This window comes from Gopherus evgoodei, chromosome 21 (genome assembly GCF_007399415.2).
Source record: "Gopherus evgoodei ecotype Sinaloan lineage chromosome 21, rGopEvg1_v1.p, whole genome shotgun sequence".
NCBI classification, from domain to species: domain Eukaryota; kingdom Metazoa; phylum Chordata; order Testudines; family Testudinidae; genus Gopherus; species Gopherus evgoodei.
The window spans coordinates 16,715,075-16,733,788 of record NC_044342.1 but is presented as its reverse complement, the minus strand read 5'-3'; the positions used below and the strand labels follow the sequence as shown (position 1 = coordinate 16,733,788).

At 42.6% G+C, this 18,714-nt stretch overlaps 1 protein-coding gene and 1 pseudogene across 1 annotated transcript; one reads left to right on the top strand and one right to left on the bottom strand.

Moving 5' to 3' along the window:
* Positions 1-617: 617 nt before the first annotated feature.
* Positions 618-1,564, top strand: LOC115638116 (annotated as a pseudogene).
* A 15,771-nt stretch (positions 1,565-17,335) lies between these two features.
* LOC115638115 (olfactory receptor 6B1-like) lies at positions 17,336-18,289 on the bottom strand. The gene has a single exon (XM_030539697.1). The coding sequence runs from the start codon at positions 18,287-18,289 to the stop codon at positions 17,336-17,338; it is 954 nt and encodes a 317-aa protein (XP_030395557.1).
* Positions 18,290-18,714: the final 425 nt, after the last annotated feature.

Genomic DNA, 18,714 nt, shown 5'->3' with positions numbered 1-18,714 from the left:
TGGCTTGCCAATTACAGAACCAGTTTCTCCTCTCTTGGTTTTCACACCTCAACTGCTAGAACAGGGCCTCATCCTCCCTGATTGAACTGACCTCGTTATCTCTAGCTTGCTTGCTAGCACACATATATATACCTGCCCCTGGATATTTCCATTACATGCATCTGAGGAAGTGGGTATTCACCCACGAAAGCTCATGCTCCAAAACGTCTGTTAGTCTATAAGGTGCCACAGGATTCTTTGCTGCTTTTACAGATCCAGACTAACACGGCTACCCTCTGATACTTGCTTTTTTAAGTGCACAGGACAGCTGCACAAGGGGCAGAATTAAGGTTGCATGGGCAACTGTACATTATCTGCCATCTCCTTACATTCAAGTGTTCACCTGTGCAACTAATGCACTTTTATTGCTATAGCTATGTAGATAACATATCACCCCTCTCCAGCTGCATTTCCCCAACTGTAAAATGAGGGTGCTAACCCACAGCAGCACTGGAAAGTTTAAATTAATGACTCACAGGGACTCTGAGACTTTGGGTGGAAGGTGCTTATAGAAATACAAACTGCAAGGAGAGTTGCAACTCTTTCTGCTCCAACACATCTCCCATTCCTCCCCAGCAATGGAGAACCAGACAGAGGCAAGCAATTTTGTCCTTCTCGGCCTGACCAATCTCCAGGGACTGCAGCACTTCCTTTCCCCTCTCTTCCTCCTCCTCTACATGACCAGCCTGCTGGGTAATGGGGCCATCTTGGCTGTGATGCTGGCTGAGCCCCGGCTCCACACCCCCATGTACTTTTTCCTGGGTAATCTCTCCTGCCTGGACATCTGCTAATCCACAGTCACCATGCCCAAGATGCTGTCTGGTTTCCTGTCAGAGCACCAGACCATCTCCTTTGCCGGCTGCCTGGCCCAGCTCCACTTCTTCCACCTCCTGGGCAGCAGTGAGGCCATACTTCTGGCCGTCATGGCCTATGACCATTACGTGGCCATCTGCAACTCGCTGCACTACACGCTAGTCATGAGCCCAAGGGCCTGCTTGCTCCTGGCAGCAGCCACCTGGTCCACCGGTTTCCTGCATGCCCTGATGACCACCGTCTTGGCATCCAGGCTGCCCTTCTGTTGCCACAACCATGTCTCCCACTTCTTCTATGACATCAAGCCCCAGCTGAGCCTGGCTGCGGCAGCACTCACCTCAACCTGATTCTTGTCAACATAGATGCTGCGGTCCTTGGTCTGAGTTCCTTCATCCTCAAACTCCTCTCCTACATCTACATCATTTCTTTCCTCCTCCTGAAGGTCCAGTCTCGAGAAGGCAGGAGAAAGGCCTTCTCAACCTGCACCTCCCACCTCACTGTGGTGTCTCTTTTCTATATACCAGTTCTTGGCAACTACATAGCTGCTGCCCCTGGGGTCTTCTCTGAAAGAGACATGATACCCACCCTCATGTACAGCATTGCCACCCTAGTCCTGAACCCTCTGATATACACCCTGAGAAATGGGGAGGTGAAATCTTCCCTGAAGAAATTCCTGAACAGAAAACCCTGTCCCTGGAAGAACATGCATTAAATGAATCCAAAATGCCCACAATTGTGTTCAAGGCATTTCAGTCTTTGTAGATCCACAGATTTTTAAAAACATTTTTTGTCGCTCATTTTGTCACTCTAGGTCAGCTTTCTCTACCTGTGTGTCTGTCCTCATTGGGTTGACTTTTCTTTATCTGCTTCTCTTTAGTTTCATGCCAGCACCCTTGGAAAGCCACTGTGAGAGGGAGAGGATAGTCATGTTCATGTACAGCATCTTCATCCCAGTGCTGAATCCCTGATCTACGTCCTAAGGAACCAGGAAGTGAAATACACCTTGAGGGAAGCAGGGAGGATAAACCTCTTCCATAGGAAATAGTGAATTGAGTGGGGAGAATTCTCATAAAGTGAATGTTCTATCTCTGATGTTGTCATGGGAAGTCAAAAAACAGACAACATAGTGTAAAAATCACAGACTCGATAAAGTCACTGGATATGGCTCATTGCAACAATCTGTAACCCACTAACCCACCTTTGTCCTGGGACTGTAGAGGTGTTAACTTGCCACTTCACCTTGAATGGTCTCTTGCAACATGTATTAACTTCTTATGCTTAAGAATCTGTTCCAGCTTATATTTAGCTGTCACTCTCTGAGTATCTGTCCCAGAACTGAAGAGGAGCTCTGTGTAAATTCAAAAGCTTGTCTCTTTCACCAACAGAAATTGGTCCAATAAAATATGTTACCTCTTATCTCTCTAATGTACTGTAAGAGACAATCCTGCTTGGGACACTTGAAAATACACTCTATGGAATCATATTAACTATGATTATAATTTTTTTTATTAAAGTAGTGCTGAGAAATTATATTGTAATTGATCATTCTTATTGCTATTTGTATTACACCTGTAGTTAGGAAATAGACCACTAGCAACCATTCTGAGTTATCATTGCTATCAATATTTTTGTTGCAGCAAATGTGCATAGAAAATAAAGCACGATTCCTTTCCCCCTTCTCTCCCAGGAAAGGACCAGTTGGTCAAAACTGAACTTTTCACAGGAAAGAGTTGGACTTGAGAAATGTTTCTAGTAGAAAAAAATTTGAAAAGCATGTCCAAAAATTGTTGAAATATTTTGTTTTGACATTTTTTGAAATGAAAAATGCCAGTTTTCCATAGTTTAAAATGCCTTTTCTTTCAGAAATTTATTCTAATTAGGGCACTTTTAAAAAAGTCAACAATGGCTAAAATGTTTCTAAGTTATGTTGGTCTAAGGTAGAAAGTTATACTGATTTAATGGTGTTTTACGCCACTGTAGCTTATTCAAGTACAGGAAGAGGAATGAGTAATACTACTAATATAAAGCATCTTTATACCAATATAGCATCATCCATACTGTGGTACCAGTATAATTATTCCAGTCAAAACAAAAGCAAACAAACAAACAATCCATGCCCAAGATAATTATAAAGACAGAAAACACCATGTGTAGAGCAGTGTTGACATTTTGAGCTTGAGTAAATCACTTGATCCATTTCCTTTCACCTTCTGTTTGACTTGTCCATTCTAATTGCAAACTTTCTGTGTTACAGCTGGTGGGGAATTTCTTAATATATTTTTTAAATCAGAAAATGCTGGTTTGTCAAGACCCAAACCATTTGCCAAACAGGGTCAGGTATGACAATTTTAAAATAGTCAGAGTGAAACATTCTGATACTTTTGAAATCAGATTTTCCAGTTTGAAACAAAAATTGATTTTCAAGAGAAGAGGGAGGAAAAATGCAAGTGGTGAATTTGCATTGACTAGATGCTGACCTGGGACAAAAATCCACAAACCCACTACTATTATAGTTGCCGGATGCACACCTAAGATCAGTATATGTAAAAAAGTATTTAGAGTGAATTGTCTTTTCCTCTGTTGATTCACTTTGTCTAATACATGAATTTGATCACACTTTGGATGAAATTCACCCAGGCTGGGATTTTCAGTTAAGACATCCATTCACATCCTAATGAAATAGTCAACATGGTTTTTGTAAAGGGAAATCATGCCTCACCAATCTATTAGAATTCTTTGCGGGGGGGTCAACAATCATGCAGATAAAGGAGATCCAGTGGATATAGTATATTTAGATTTTCAGAAAGCCTTTGACAAGGCTCTTAAGCAAAATAAGCTGTAATTGGTAAGAGAGAAGTTTCTCTCATGGATTGGTAACTGGTTAAAAGATAGGAAAATAAATGGTCAGTTTTCAGAATGCAGAGAGGTAAATAGTGGTGTCCCTCAGGGGTCTGTACTGGGCCCAGTCCTATTTAACATAAATGATCTGGAAAAAAGGGGTAAATGGTGAGGTGGCAAAATTTGCAGATGATACCAAGCTACTCAAGATAGTTAAGTCCAGGCAGACTGCGAAGAGCTACAAAATGATCTCACAAAACTGAGAGACTGGGCAAAAAGAATAGCAGATGAAATTTAATGTTGATAAATGCAAAGTAACGCACATTGGAAAACAGAATCCTAACTATACATATACAATGATGGGGTCTAAATTAGCTGTTACCATTCAAGAAAGTGACCTTGGAGTCATCGTGGATAGTTCTCTGAAATCATCCACTTAATGTGCAGAGGCAATCAAAAAAACAAACAGAATGTTGGGAATCATCAAGAAAGGGATAGATAATAAGACAGATCATATCATATTGCCTCTATATAAATCCTTGGTACGCCTACACCTTCAATATTGAGTGCAGATGTGGTCGCCCCGTCTCAGAAAAGATATATTGGAATTGGAAAAGGTTCAGAAAAGGGCAACAAAAATGATTAGTTGTATAGAACTGCTTCCATATGAGGAGAGATGAATAAGACTGGGACTTTTCAGCTTGAAAAAGAAGGCAACTAAGGGGGGATATGATAGAGATCTATAAAATCATGAGTGGTATAGAGAAAGTAAATAAGGAAGTGTTATTTACTCCTCATAATACAAGATCAAAGGACCACCAAATGAAATTAATAGGTAGCAGGTTTAAAACAAACACAAGAAAGTATTTTTTTAATGCAATGCACTGACAACCTCTGGAACTCCTTGCCAGAGGGTGCTATGAAAGCCAATACTATAAGGGATTCAAAAAGGAGCTAGATAGATTCATGGAAGATAGGTCCATCAAATGGCTATTAGCCAGGATGGGCAGGGATGGTGTCCCTAGCCTCTGTTTGCCAGAAGCTGGGATTGGGTGACAAGACGTACATCACTTGATGAACTCCTGTCTGTTCATTCCCTTTGGTTCACCTGCCATTGGCCACTGTCAGAGGACAGGATACTGGGCTAGATGGACCTTTGGTCTGACCCAGTATGGCCTTTCTTATGTTCCTAATATCAAGGAGAGTAGCACGTCTAACTCCCGTAGGCCCCTTTGAAAAGTTCAGCCCCTGTGCAGAGGGCCAACACAATTCCAATACATCACTCAAATCCTTCCTCAGTTGTCAAAATAGGAGTGAAGCATTGTATAGGCCTTTATTAGGATAATAATAATAATAATAATAATAATAATAATAATAATAATAATAATAATAATGTATTGATATTTTAATTGATATTGTCACATATAATACTGTATATTTGTGGTTCTGTTTATTATTACACAGTTTATTAGTATTAATGATAACAGGGAATTAGCCTGTTTTCATATTTCTGTTCTTACTCAAGAGGCTAATAATAATAATAATAATGTCAAGGTAAGAAGTGAATGTGAACATATGATAATTTCCTATTATCCTCCGAGCTAATCAAATGAATGTAAATAAGAAGCTGGAGAGAGAGTCTCATTCTATGAAACCAGTTTATTATGTAATAATAAAAATAAAAGCCTGATGTTTGTATTCTGCCTACTCTCCTTGCTTTCACTCAGCGTATTGCACAGACATGCACATAGAGACTCATTTCTCTGCTGTCTTTTGTAATTTGGGAACCCAAGTCTGATAAGAAAAAAAAGAATCTGAAGCCAATGTTTATGGCTGAGTGTTTATTGATGCGGAGGCTTTTCTTGCTTCTAACGCCATGAGTACAGCCAGGCTTAGAGCCCTGCTAGTAATTGCCTATGTGCCAATGAAGAAAGGAAGCAGCAGTGCAGGAGCAGCGAGGCTGCACATGTCCGGTGGGATCTCATTAGACTAGCTGAGCAAGCTGCTCCCCAGCTGAGGACCCTGGAGGCAAAGCTGTGTGCACCTTTGCTGTGGCAGGCACTCCGATGGCTGATACTCCCATTGCTGTCATTTAGGATCTAATCATCCCCTTGCTATGGGTATCATGTCTCTGGCCAGGGCCTGTAACTGAATCCAATGTGAAACCACAACGCACACCCAATGAATCCCCTATTTTCTGAGTTGAACTCGGTCACTCGTTTCAGTCATTAGCAGAGTTTTAAATTTACACAAGTTCTGGGAGATCCCAGGGGATGGGGGGACTTTGCCAAAGAAGAAGCAGCTGAGGTTTGCAAGGCATGAGAGTTCAATAGGAAAATCCCTGCATCTGAACCAGGCTGATCCCAATGAATAAGGATTTATTTGTATTGGGGTCCTGCCTGGGAGCACCAGTCACCACCAGGAGCCCCATTGCACTGGGCACTTGATCAGGCCTTGGGGAACTCAAGTTTAATGAGTAAAACTTTGAAAAGCATCACAGGATTTAGGAGCCTAAAGGGAAGATTTTGTAAGCATTTAGGCTCCTAAATTCAATTGAGTCCAGGTGCCAAGAGCCAAGAGTCTCAAAGGCATTTAGGCACTTTATTCTTGTTGATATCGATGGGAGTTTGGTGCCTAATAATTTTCAGGATCTGGGCCATAGGCACTTTTGGAAATCCCACCAAGCACTTAGCTGCTTCTTTAGGCCTTTAAATACCTTTGAACATCTGGCCCTTAGGTGGCTAGTCCAATTTACTTTCAATAAGTCTTAGGCTCATAAGTGTCTAAGTCACTTAAGTCCATCTTTTTAAAGGCATTTAGGTGCCTAACTCATATTTATTTCATTGGGATTTAGGTGTCTAAATACTTGGCGGACCTGAGCCTGAGACCTTGCCATACTGAATGTAGCAATACATAAATACATTTGAAAAACTGGGTTTAAATCCTTTTGAAAGTCAACAGGACTTCAGCCCTTCCACAGGGAAACTGGTACTGATAGAACTGAAGGTACAATTTTATACTGATTTAGCTGAACTAGTGCAACTTTGTATGCGGAGACTCTTACATCTGGGTTTGGAAGGATTCAATTTTAGTCGGTAAATAACAGTAAACATTGACTTTAGTATACACACTCACACTGATGAAAGCATATTTCCATCAGCATAACAAAAGAACATACAAACGGCCATACTGGGTTAGACCAAAGGTCCATCCATAGAAATCAAAACTTATAGACAAAGTAAGAAAAATGCTGCTTGAGAACATATTAGAATTTGTTTTAAGAATATTTACTTCATATATTTTGACATGTGATGCTGACTATTTGTCTTTTAATGGATACAAAGTGTTAACATTTTGAATTTTGGCATCTACTGATATTAAATAATAATTTTCTAATCTGGCATAATTTCATTCTTACCTATAATTTTGCACAAACGTGAACATTTAAATCAATAAAAATAGGGGGAAAATGCTTTAAAATAAACATTGATATTATCTGTCAAAATTATATAAAAAAAACAATAAATTCAGTGTCATTATGGCACATAAACATTTGGCCTGAGCCCACAAATGTACAGGCACAACTAAATCCAAAGAACCAGTTGTGAACCAATCTGTGCACGTTCTCATTTAAAAATTGCACTTGTGAATGTGTTAGATGACCCCTCAGGGATGATGCACAGAGGATATGAGTTGTTACTGTCAGCCAGGGGCAGCTCTAGACATTTTGCTGCCCCAAGTATGGCAGCATGCTGCGGGGGGCACTCTGCCGGTCACCGATCCCATGGCTCTGGTGGACCTCCCGCAGGCATGCCTGTGATGGGTCCACTGGTCCCATGGCTCCACCAAAGCCGTGGGACCAGCTTACCCTCCGTAGGCATGCCACCAAAGGCTGTCCGCCTGCTGCCCTCCCGGCGACCGGCAGAGCGCCCCCCGCGGCAAGCCGACCCAAGTACGTGCTTGGTGTGCTGGGGTCTGGAGCCGCCCCTGCTGTCAGCTGCTATAGAATTTTAGCTCAAGCTTCAGCAACTTTTGTATTTAGCTCTGGAGATTCCTACTTCAATCCTCAGTGTGCTAGTCAAAAGGGGGATCATCACTTAATGTCTGTGAACAGATAAATCCTTAGGCCTCATCTGCACCCAAGTCTTGTACTGCTGTAACTATGTTAGTGCCAGGGGTTGTTTTTTTTACAAAGATAGCTATACCAGTACAGCCACTACAATGGATACAGGTCTATCGACATAAAAGTGTGTTAAGCCAGTATCGCTGGCCCCCTTTCCTATACATGAATAGATAGAATAGAGATGGTAAGTCTGCATTTAACCTGTATAGTCACTCAGTTAGGCCCTGTTTTTTCCAGCATTTAAATGCATGCACATCTTTACCTTTATGTCTGCAGGGCTGGGGCCATAGGGAATATCTACACTACAGAATTACTCCGATTTTACAGAATTTGATTTTTGGCAACAGATTGCATAAAGTCGAGTGCATGCTTCCACACTAAGCATATTAATCAGCGGTGTGAGTCCATAGTGCTGAGGCTAGCGTCGACTTCGGGAGCATTGCACTGTGGTAACTATTCCATAGCTATCCCATAGTTCCCACAGTCTCCCCCACCCATTGGAATTCTGGGTTGAGATCCCAATGTCTGATGGGGCAAAAAACATTGTCTTCTGCCGAGCACCCAGGAGATGATGATGGCTAGCAGTCGTAATGCAGCATCTTCTGCCGAGCACCCAGGAGATGATGATGGCTAGCAGTGGTACTGCACAATCTGCTTCCAGCCTAAGATGTAAAAGATAGATGGAGTGGATCAAAACAAGAAATAAACCTGATTTGTTTTGTATTCATTTGCTCCCACCTCTTTCCATGAAATCAATGGCCTGTTAAATCCAGAGTTTTGACTTCAATCCTTGAGGGGGCCATTCTGCTTGACAGTTGTTTGTGTTTTTCCTTGATGCAAAGCCACCCCTTTGCTAATTTTAATTCCTTGTAAGCCATGTCATCAGTCCCCCCTCCCAAGAGCACCGGCAGACAATCATTTTGTGCCTTTTTTCAGTGCAGACGCCATACCATGGCAAGCGTGGAGCCCCTTCATCTCAATGCAGAAGTCATGAACACTGTAAACACCTCGTGCATTATCATGCAGTTTATGCAGAACCAGAACCTGAAAAACCAAGCGAGGAGGAGGCGACGGCAGCACTGTGATGAGCATGATGAGGACATGGACACAGAATTTTCTCAAGGCACGGGCCCCGGTGCTTTGGAGATCATGGTGTTAATGGGGCAGGTTCATACCGTGGAACGCTGATTCTGGGCCCAGGAAACAAGCACAGACTGGTGGGATCACATAGTGTTGCAAGTGTGGAACGATTCTCAGTGTCTGCAAAACTTTCGCATGAATAAGGGCACTTTCATGGAACTTGTGACTTGCTTTCCCCTGCCCTGAAGCACCAGAATACCAAGATGAGAGCAACCCTCACAGTTGAGAAGCGAGTAGGGATAGCCCTCTGGAAGCTTACAATGCCAGACAGCTACCAGTCAGTCGGGAATCAATTTGGAGTGGGTAAATCTATTGTGGGGGCTGCTGTGATGCAAGTAACCAAAGCAATCACTAAGCTGCTGCTACGAAAGGTAGTGACTCTGGGAAATGTGCAGGTCAAAGCAGATGGCTTTGCTGCAATGGGATTCCCTAACTGTGGTGGGGCGATAAATGGAACCCATATCCCTATCTTGGCACCGGACCACCAGGGAAGCCAGTACAAAAAACACAAGGGGTACTTTTCAATGATGCTGCAAGCCCTGGTGGATCACAAGGGATGTTTCACCAACATCAACATGGGATGGCCAGGAAGGGTTCATGACACTCATATATTCAGGAACACTAGTCTATTTAAATGGCTGCAGCAAGGGATTTACTTCCCAGACCAGAAAATAACTTTTGGGGATGTTGACATGCCTATAGTTATCCTTGGGGACCCAGCCTACCCCTTAATGCCTTGGTTCATGAAGCCATATACAGGCAGCCTGGACAGTAGTCAGGAGCTGTTCAACTACAGGCTGAGCAAGTGCAGAATGGTGTTTAAAGGGACACTGGTGCACTTTACCAACTCGCTCAGACAATGCTGTGTGCTCCACAATCTCTGTGAGAGTAAGGGGGAGATGTTTATGGGAAGTTGAGGCAAATCACCTGGCTGCTGATTACATGCAGACAGACACCAGGGCAATTAGAAGAGCACACCAGGAAGCACTGCGAATCAGAGAAGCTTTGAAAACCAGTTTCATGACTGGCCAGGCTATGCTGTGAAAGTTCTGTTTGTTTCTCCTTGATGAAAACCCACCACCTTGATTGACTCATTCCCTGAAAGCAACCCACCCTCCCGTTCAATCACAGCTTGCTTTCTAAGGAAATAAAGTCACTCTCATTTAAAAATCATGTATTCTTTATTAATTGATTATAAAAATAGGGAGATAACTGCCAAGGTAGCCCGGGTGGGATGGGGATGGAGAAAGGACAAGGCCACACTTCACTTCAAAACTTGTTGAATGCCAGCCTTCTGTTGCTTGGGCTGTCCACTGGGATAAAGTGGTTGGGTCCCCAGAGCCTCCCCCACCCGTTCTTGGGCGTCTGAGTGAGGAGGTTATGGAACTTGGGGAGGAGGGAGGGCAGTTAAACGGGGCTGCAGCGCTGTGATCCTGTTGCCATTCCTGAAGCTCCACTAGATAGTGTTGCATGTCCATTTGATCCCGCAGTTGCCCCAGCATTGCATCCTGCCTCCTCTGATCTTCCTGCCGCCACCTCTCATCTCGATCATCCCTCCTATCCTCACATTTGTCCCTCCTGTCCTCACGGTCATTGGCTGCTTTCCTATACTGTGATCCTGTGTCCTTCCATGCATTCAGATGAGCTCTTTCATTCTGGATCGATTGCATTGAAGTGGCATGTGTGCGGCTCTGCCCCAGAGCATCTGTTTGATTACTTGGTTTTCTGGTACACTTGTCTGAGCTCCTTAACTTTCACGCGGCACTGTATTGAATCCCTGTTGTAGCCTCTCTCCATCATGCCCTTGGAGATTTTTTCAAATGTTTTGGCATTTCGTCTTTTGTAAGGTAGTTCTGATAGCACAGAATTGTCTCCCCACACAGCGATCAGATCCAATACCTCCCATACGGTCCATGCTGAAGCTCTTTTTGGATTCTCAGATTGCATGGTTACCTGTGCTGTGATCTTGACTGGCCAAACAGGAGATGAGGTGCAGGGCTTTTCCTGTACACCTGGCCAGTGCATCTGAGTTGAAAGTGCTGTCCAGAGCGGTCATAATGGTACACTGTGGGATAGCTCCCAAAGGCCAATACCATCTAATTGCCTCCACACTAATCCGAATTCGAACAGGTGATATCGATTTCAGCACTAGTCCCCTCATCAGGGAGGAATACAAGAATTGATTTTAAGAGCCCTTTATATTGAAGTAAATGGCTTCGTTGTGTGGACGGGTGCAGGGTTAATTCGATTTAATGCTGCTAAATTCGACATAAACTTGTAGTGTAGACCAGGCCTTAGTTGTCTTCCAGGCTGAAAATATGTTAAACTTCAGCCACAGGAGAGCAGAAAAATACGTAAACTGAGATTTTCAAAGAAGCCTAAGGGATTTAGGTTTCCACAGCTCTTAACGCCTTTGGATTTCCCAGATTTCATATATGTGTGGTGTCCATATACCAGGTAGATTAAATGATAATTAAACAGTGGAACCATAGTCTAGTCAGTAATATTCCTAGTCACAGAAGAAATAACTTGTAATCAGAGTGGGTCAGAATTCAGAACTTCAGTCCCACAGGACATTCTGAGATTTTAAATTTGGTTTTGTCCTGAAATGGGCCAAAGATTTGGAATTTTTCATTAAATGAAATATTCCAAAAAGTATTTCCTTTCAAAACTATCAAATCGTTTCACTGTAATAAGATTGAAAAGGTTTTGTTTTGACTTTTATATTATATTATATTATATTATATTATATTATATTATATTATATTATATTATTACCAAAATTGTAAAATTAAAATGAAATATTTCAATATTTTTTCTGTGAAAATATGAACAGCCAGACTGGCTCAGACCAAAGGTACATCTGGCCCAGTGTCCTGTCTTCCAACAGTGACCAATGCCAGGTGCTTCAGAGGGAATGAACAGAGCAGGTAATCAAAGTGATCCATATCATCACCCATTCCCAGCTTCTGGCAAATAGAGGCTAGGGAGACCATCCCTGCTCATCTTGGTTAATAGTCCATAAATTTATCTAGTTCTTTTTTGAACCTGTTATAGGCGTGGCCTTCACAACATCCTCTGGCAAGGAGTTCCACAGGTTGACAATGTGTTGTGTGAAGAAATACTTCCTTTCCTTTGTTTTAAACCTGCTGCCTATTAATTTCATGTAGTGACCTCTGGTGCTTGTGTTATGAGAAGGAGTAAATAACAGTTTCTTATTTACTTTCTCCACACTTGTCATGATGGAAAAAATAGCATCACAGGCCCCAGAGAGATTTGAACTCATGAACCCTGACTTATAAGGCCAGTATGATAGCACCCAAACTATGCAGGCAGTTGTTGAAAGGCTATGAAATAGGTATATTGTCATAAAATATTTCAATTGGCTCAAATTAGCATTTTCCTTTGGGGAACTGTTCTGCTGGAAAATTTTCAACCTGCTTTACTTGTGCTGAGCAATAAGCAGAAACAACAGCACTGATGAAATCTCTCTATCGTTCCATGCACATGCTATTACCAACTGCAGAGTGCACCTTTAAAGTTCTGATACAATCCATCCTTTGCAGCAATTTCTGTTGCAGCTAGGACAATTCCAGTGCCAGTGAAAATGATTCAAGCACTTCTGGATCGGAAGCAAAGCTGCCCCTTTGCTAAGCCCCCCACTGCTGCCATCTGCTAGCCATTCATTCTACTTCACAATAATAATTAAAATCATAGAGGATTTCTAATTTATCCTTCTCTGGAAGCTGCTACTTAGAAACAATCTTTTTTCTCACACTGGCAATACTACTGTTGAATTTGGTGAGCGTTTGCCAGGAATTTTCAAAGGAGCCTAAAGAAGTCAAATTAGTCATCAGTTAGATTTGGAGGGCTGATTCCTTAAGGTACATACATAAATTTTAAGCCTAGAAGGGATTATTATGGTAATATAGTCTGACTACCTGCGAAACACAGCCCCCTTGAAAACAACCGCCTAAGGAAAAGCTGAATAAAGCCATCAGAATTTGCTCCACATTTTATTAAAATGATTAGTCAGGAACAGATTGTCCTGCATCACTGATTTGGCATCTTGTACTTCAGAATTTAAACTTATATTTAAGCTTTTGTACGCTAAGGCAGAGATTTTCAAAAAATGTCTTAGGCTGGCAGGTGCCCTTAGGATCCTTTGAAAATCCAAATCTGCCATATAGATTAATAGATTATAAAACCAAAGAAATGAACACTGTGAGCATTTCATTGGTAGGCGGGCCATTAGTCTGGTTTTAGGACAGACAGTCCTGCTTTTCTAAGATTTGTCCACCATCTGGCAGTGAGACAAAAGCTGAATGTGGTTTTGCCTGATATCTGACAGGGAATGACATTTTGAAGAGCATGCCACCCCCATGGACACATTCTTCAAAATTGTGTCCCATGTATGGCGCAGTCTCAAGCAAACCGTGAGGAAGTATCAGAATGTTCGGTACGTTGGGGATGTGTCAGTGGCTACCCTAGTCACGGGAATTCCCTGCATTTATTCCTGTTCAAACTAGAACTGATCCAGTATTTATTTTTAAATTGTCGGTGATGGAGAGTCCATCATGACACTTGGTAAATTGTGCCCGTGGTTAACTACCCTTTAGCCTTCATGGGATCAGGACTTGAGTGTAAGCAACGCAGTGGTATCTGCCTGTCTGCAGAGAACCTGTCACAGTGACTCTGGGGTAGGCAGCAACTGCTCCCACCCGTTGCAATAAACAGAGCTCACTAAAAAAGGTTTTGCTTTGGTTTGGTTTTTCCTGCACTAAAAAAAATGGCTTTAGTTACAAAATAGAAGGCCCTGAAATTTGAAAGGTTTTTTTTGGTTGAAAATGAAAAAAAATTCCATTTTTGGTGTGATATTGTTCAAGTTTTTGGCCTCTTGATGGAAAATCACCATTTTTTGGGGGGGAAGAAAGCATCTATATCGATATCGATATCTAGACATCAATATCAATATCGGTATAGATATAGATATATTTTGGAGGGAAAACATCTTGCTTTGTGGCTAACCCATTTTCTTATTCTGTTGGTGGTCAAATCCAGCAAGGAAGAAGATGGGCTGTTTGGTGTGGGTGGCATTTTGTTTTCAGTTGTGGAGCTTAGATTGTGGATTGAGCCAGGAAGAGTAAACCCACCATTTTGTTTCCAGTCTCATTCTTGGGACAATCAAATTAAAAGGCTTTACAAGGGATATGTAGCTAGCCAGCTCTAGCAAAACTTTCTTTCCATAAGCTTTATCTTCTGGTGTGGGACGGTGGATAGAAAAGACACCTCAGAGTTAGATTCTTTCCTCAGATCTCACGGTAACTTTCAGATATTCTCAAAAAACACACCCTTTTTTGGCCTTCTTTATTAGTTTATTGCAGTAAGTCATGTAAATCTGCCATAGCTCCGCTCAGTCAATGGGGCCAGATCCTCAGCTGGTGGAAATCGATGGCAGCTCCACTGTTGTCACTGGATCTATGCTGATTAACCCCATCAGAGGATCCAGCTTCTAGATCTAATAAAGCTATATTCTGCTCCTGGAGTGAATGTTTTTTCCCCAGAATCATTCTTAGTTGACGCAAGGGACATGAGCCTGTCTTCCCATTGATGGGGCTGAGGCTTTATTGAATTTCAATGAAAGTCAGATGCCCAGATCCTTTAGGTCCTTGGAGAATCTCAGCCTAAGTGACTGAAAACTCCACAATTGTTTAGGGCTCAATCCTGCCAGGTCCTGGGAAATGCCTTTAAAGGTCAGTTCCTACTGAGACTTCTGCAGTCACTGAGATGTGAGGACACAGGGGCTGTGATTTCCTATAGAAGTGCCTAGCTCCCACTGAAGTTGCAAGGGACTTGAGTGACTAACTCCCTTAGGCTTCTTGAGAATTCCAGCTACTCTAATGTACAGGATCAGGTGTTGGCAATTGCAGTCAATACATCATGGGAGTCCCATGGCTGCAGTGCATTGTGGGAGATGAAGTCTAGCTAGAGAGGCTAGCTTACAGAGGAGATTCCTATGAGGCACTGCTGCGGGATTTCAAAATCAAAATATCTCAATTTAAGGATACAAGATTTCACTCTTTGGCCAGAATATTTCACGGTGTTGGCTGAAAATTAAAAAAAAAAGTTCTATGGTTTTGGGGATTTCAGGTGATTTTAAACTCAGTTTTATATAGAAAGAAGTTATTTCATTGAATATCTTATTTTTGGTTAACAGAAGTTTCAGCAGAAATTTTTCACCACATACAACATAATGACTGAGTCACAAAAAGCCAATTTATCCTAAAAGCAAAAAGGCACTCAATGGAATAAAACAATAGAAAACATGATTAAAGGGAAAAAAGTGAAATTCATTTCTTCTCAATACATCCTTAATTGTGAATGTTACATAGGCCAGTGGCTTATCAATATGATAAGAAATATGTTTAGAGATGGGAATGAGTAGGCATAGCACCTGAAGTGGAACAAACATATTTAGGAGATATCAACCCACATGCTTCAGGGAATGGGGAAATAGGGATCAGGAATATTTTTCCCCCTTCCTATAGAAGAGATGGAATTGACACAAAATTACTGTTAATCCCAACTGAGATCAGGGCCCCGTTGTGCTAGGCAACATACAGACATATAAGGGGAGATAGAGCCTGCCCAAGAAGCTTACACTCTAAGGTAATTATATGCACATCTCTCATTGAATTTCAATGGAATTTGGGCATCAAATATCTTTGAAAATCTCGACATAAATAGACAAGTCAGCCAAACAGCTGACAAAAGAGGTATAGTTATTACTGTTTCACAGATCAGGAACAAAGGGACCAACTCACCCATAGGCCAACAGGAATTTCATGGCAGGACTGGTTGTTGATCCCAGATTTGTTGTTTCCCATGTCTTTTCATCCTGTGCCTGCACCTGGTGGCTACAGCTGTCATAACATATTCCCAGATTTGGACCTTAGCGTCCAAAATATGAGTGTTAGCATGAAAACCTCCAAGCTTAGTTACCAGCTTGGACCTGGTAAAGCTGCCACCACCCAAAAAATTAGAGTGTTTTGGGGCACTCTGGTCCCCCCAACAACCTTCCCTGGGGACCCCAAGACCCAAATTCCTTGAGTCTCACAACAAAGGGGAATAAACCATTTCCCTTCTCCCCTCCAGGTGTTCCCTCCCTGGGTTCCTGGAGAGATATACAGAAGCAAGCTCCGTGAATCTAAACAGAGGGATTCCACCCTCCCTATTTCCAGTCCTGAGAAACAGAAGTACCGAGAGCTAATCTCTCTTCCCCCCTCACCCAGAGGGAATGCAAAGTCAGGCTAGTAAATCTAACACACACAGATTTCCCCCTGACTTCTTCCTCCCACCAATTCCCTGGTGAGCACAGACTCAATTCCCTGGAGTTCCCCACTGAAGAAAAAGCTCCAACAGGTCTTAAAAAGAAAGCTTTATGTAAAAAGAAAGAAAAATACATAAAAATGGTCTCTCTGTATTAAGGTGACAAATACAGGGTCATTTGCTTAAAAGAAATATGAATAAACAGCCTTATTCAAAAAGAACACACTTCAAAACACTCCAGCAAGTACACACGTAAATACAAAATAAAAACCCTATAGATAGCTATCTTATCTTTTGTACATATAACTGGGAAACAGAAGATTAGAAAAGCAGGAGGCAGAAAAATCCTCTCATAGCCGAGAGAGTACAGGCAGAAGACCAAGAACAAAGAACTCACACACAAACTTCCCTCCACCCAGATTTGAAAAAGTCTTGTTTTCTGATTGGTCCTCTGGTCAGGTGTTTCAGGTTACTCCTTTCCAGGTAAAAGAACATTAACCCTTAGCTATCTGTTTATGACAACAGCACTTGGATTATATGCAGAAGTTTTAAAGATACCTAGGACATTTGGGTGACCAATTCCCATTCCTTTCAGACAGTCCCCAAATCTTTTAGTGGTTTTGAAAAATCTCAGCCTATGGCTTGGATTTCAAAGGAGCCTAAGGGAGTTAGGTCCTCAAGCTCATATTGAAATTCACCAGGAATTATCTGCCTACCAAGATATTTATATGGCCCTTATCCCCATAGTATCAGAGGGCTACACAATCAGTTATGGATTTAATCCTCACAACTTTCCTGTGTGGTAGGGAAGTATTATTCCTATTTTATAGATGGGGAAACTTCCATACAGTAGATCAAGGTCCAAGGTCACACAGAGAATCAGTGGCCGAGCCAGGAATTAAACCCAGGTCTCAGGAATACAATTTTCTCTATCAGCTAGACCAGTTTTCTAATCCTAAAAAGCTGGATTTAGACCCCTGACGGAATCCCAGATTACATGCTTCCCTGCCTCAGACTTGATGACTTCTTAAGATCCCCTTCAGCCCTACATTGCTATGATTCCATGCTGATCTGATTGGTCAGGGAGCAGTTCCTGTCCAGGGTTTTCCTCAGGACTTCTTTCACTTCCTTGTTCCTCAGGCAGTAGATCAGAGGGTTCAGAGCCGGGGTGACCATGGCGTAAAAGATAGACACCACCTTGTTGAGGTTGAAAGGGTGGATCCTCCTGGGTCGGGCATACGTGAAGACGGTGGCTGAGAAGAAGATGATGATCACGGTGAGGTGGGAGGCGCAAGTGGAGAAGGCTTTCCTCTTGCCCTGGGCAGTGGGGATGTGCAGGATGGTGGCAATGATGCACAAGTAGGAGAGGGTGGTGACAGCAAGTGGGAGCAGCAGGATGACCAAGGCCAGGGCAAAGTCCACCATCTCTGCCACAGACATGTCAGTGCAGGCTAGGTTGAGCACTGGAGAGATGTCGCAGAATAAGTGGTTGATGACCCCAGGACCACAAAACGTTAGACGAGAGATGAAGTACACCTTGACCAGGGAGACTGAGAAACCACCTGCCCAGGAAAGAGCTGCCAGCTGTACACAGAGCCTGTGGGTCATGATGGCTGGGTAGCGCAGTGGGTGGCAGATTGCCATGTAGCGGTCGTAGGCCATGACAGCCAGGAGGATGCACTCAGTGCACATGAGGGAGATGAAGAAGTAGAGCTGGGCCAGGCAACTGGGGAAGGAGATGCTCTTGTTCTGAGACCAGAAGCCCACCAGCAGCTTGGGAAGGGTGACCGAGACGTACCAGATCTCCAGGAAGGACAGGTTCCCCAGGAAGTAGTACATAGGCTTGTGAAGCTGGTGATTCTGCTTCACCACCAGGATGATGACCATGTTCTCTGTGACCGTCAGTACATAGATGAGCAAAAAGACCAGGAAGAGCAAGGCCTGGAGCTCCAGTTGGGTAGGGAATCCCAGGAGGATGAATTCCCTGAGGCCAGTTTGGTTCTCCATCCTGGCTTGGGTTTCAAATTAGTTATCTGCAGATGTGAAAGGAATGGAAGAAGCAGCTCAGTGAACTTGTGCTTTGTGCAGTGGATTGAGAATGTGAATCCATCCATCTAAGTAATTATAGGGGCCACATCAGTAGAATAGCTGATCACCTCACAGTCATACATGGATTAAGGGGCTACTTCATCATCATGTGCAAGTACTTATGTGGGTGATGATGATGCAAATAATTGCCATCATGACCCTCATGTGCTAGTGCTAGGCAGACCTGGGTGGTATTTTTTGTCTGAAATGCTGATTTTTCAATTCCAAAATATTTTGCAAATTTATGTCTGTTTTGTCAAGTTATTTTGGGTGAAAAGACGTAATTAAAAGATAGAGAGAGAGACAGAGAGAGAGAGAGAGAGAGAGAGAGAGAGAGATGTTTT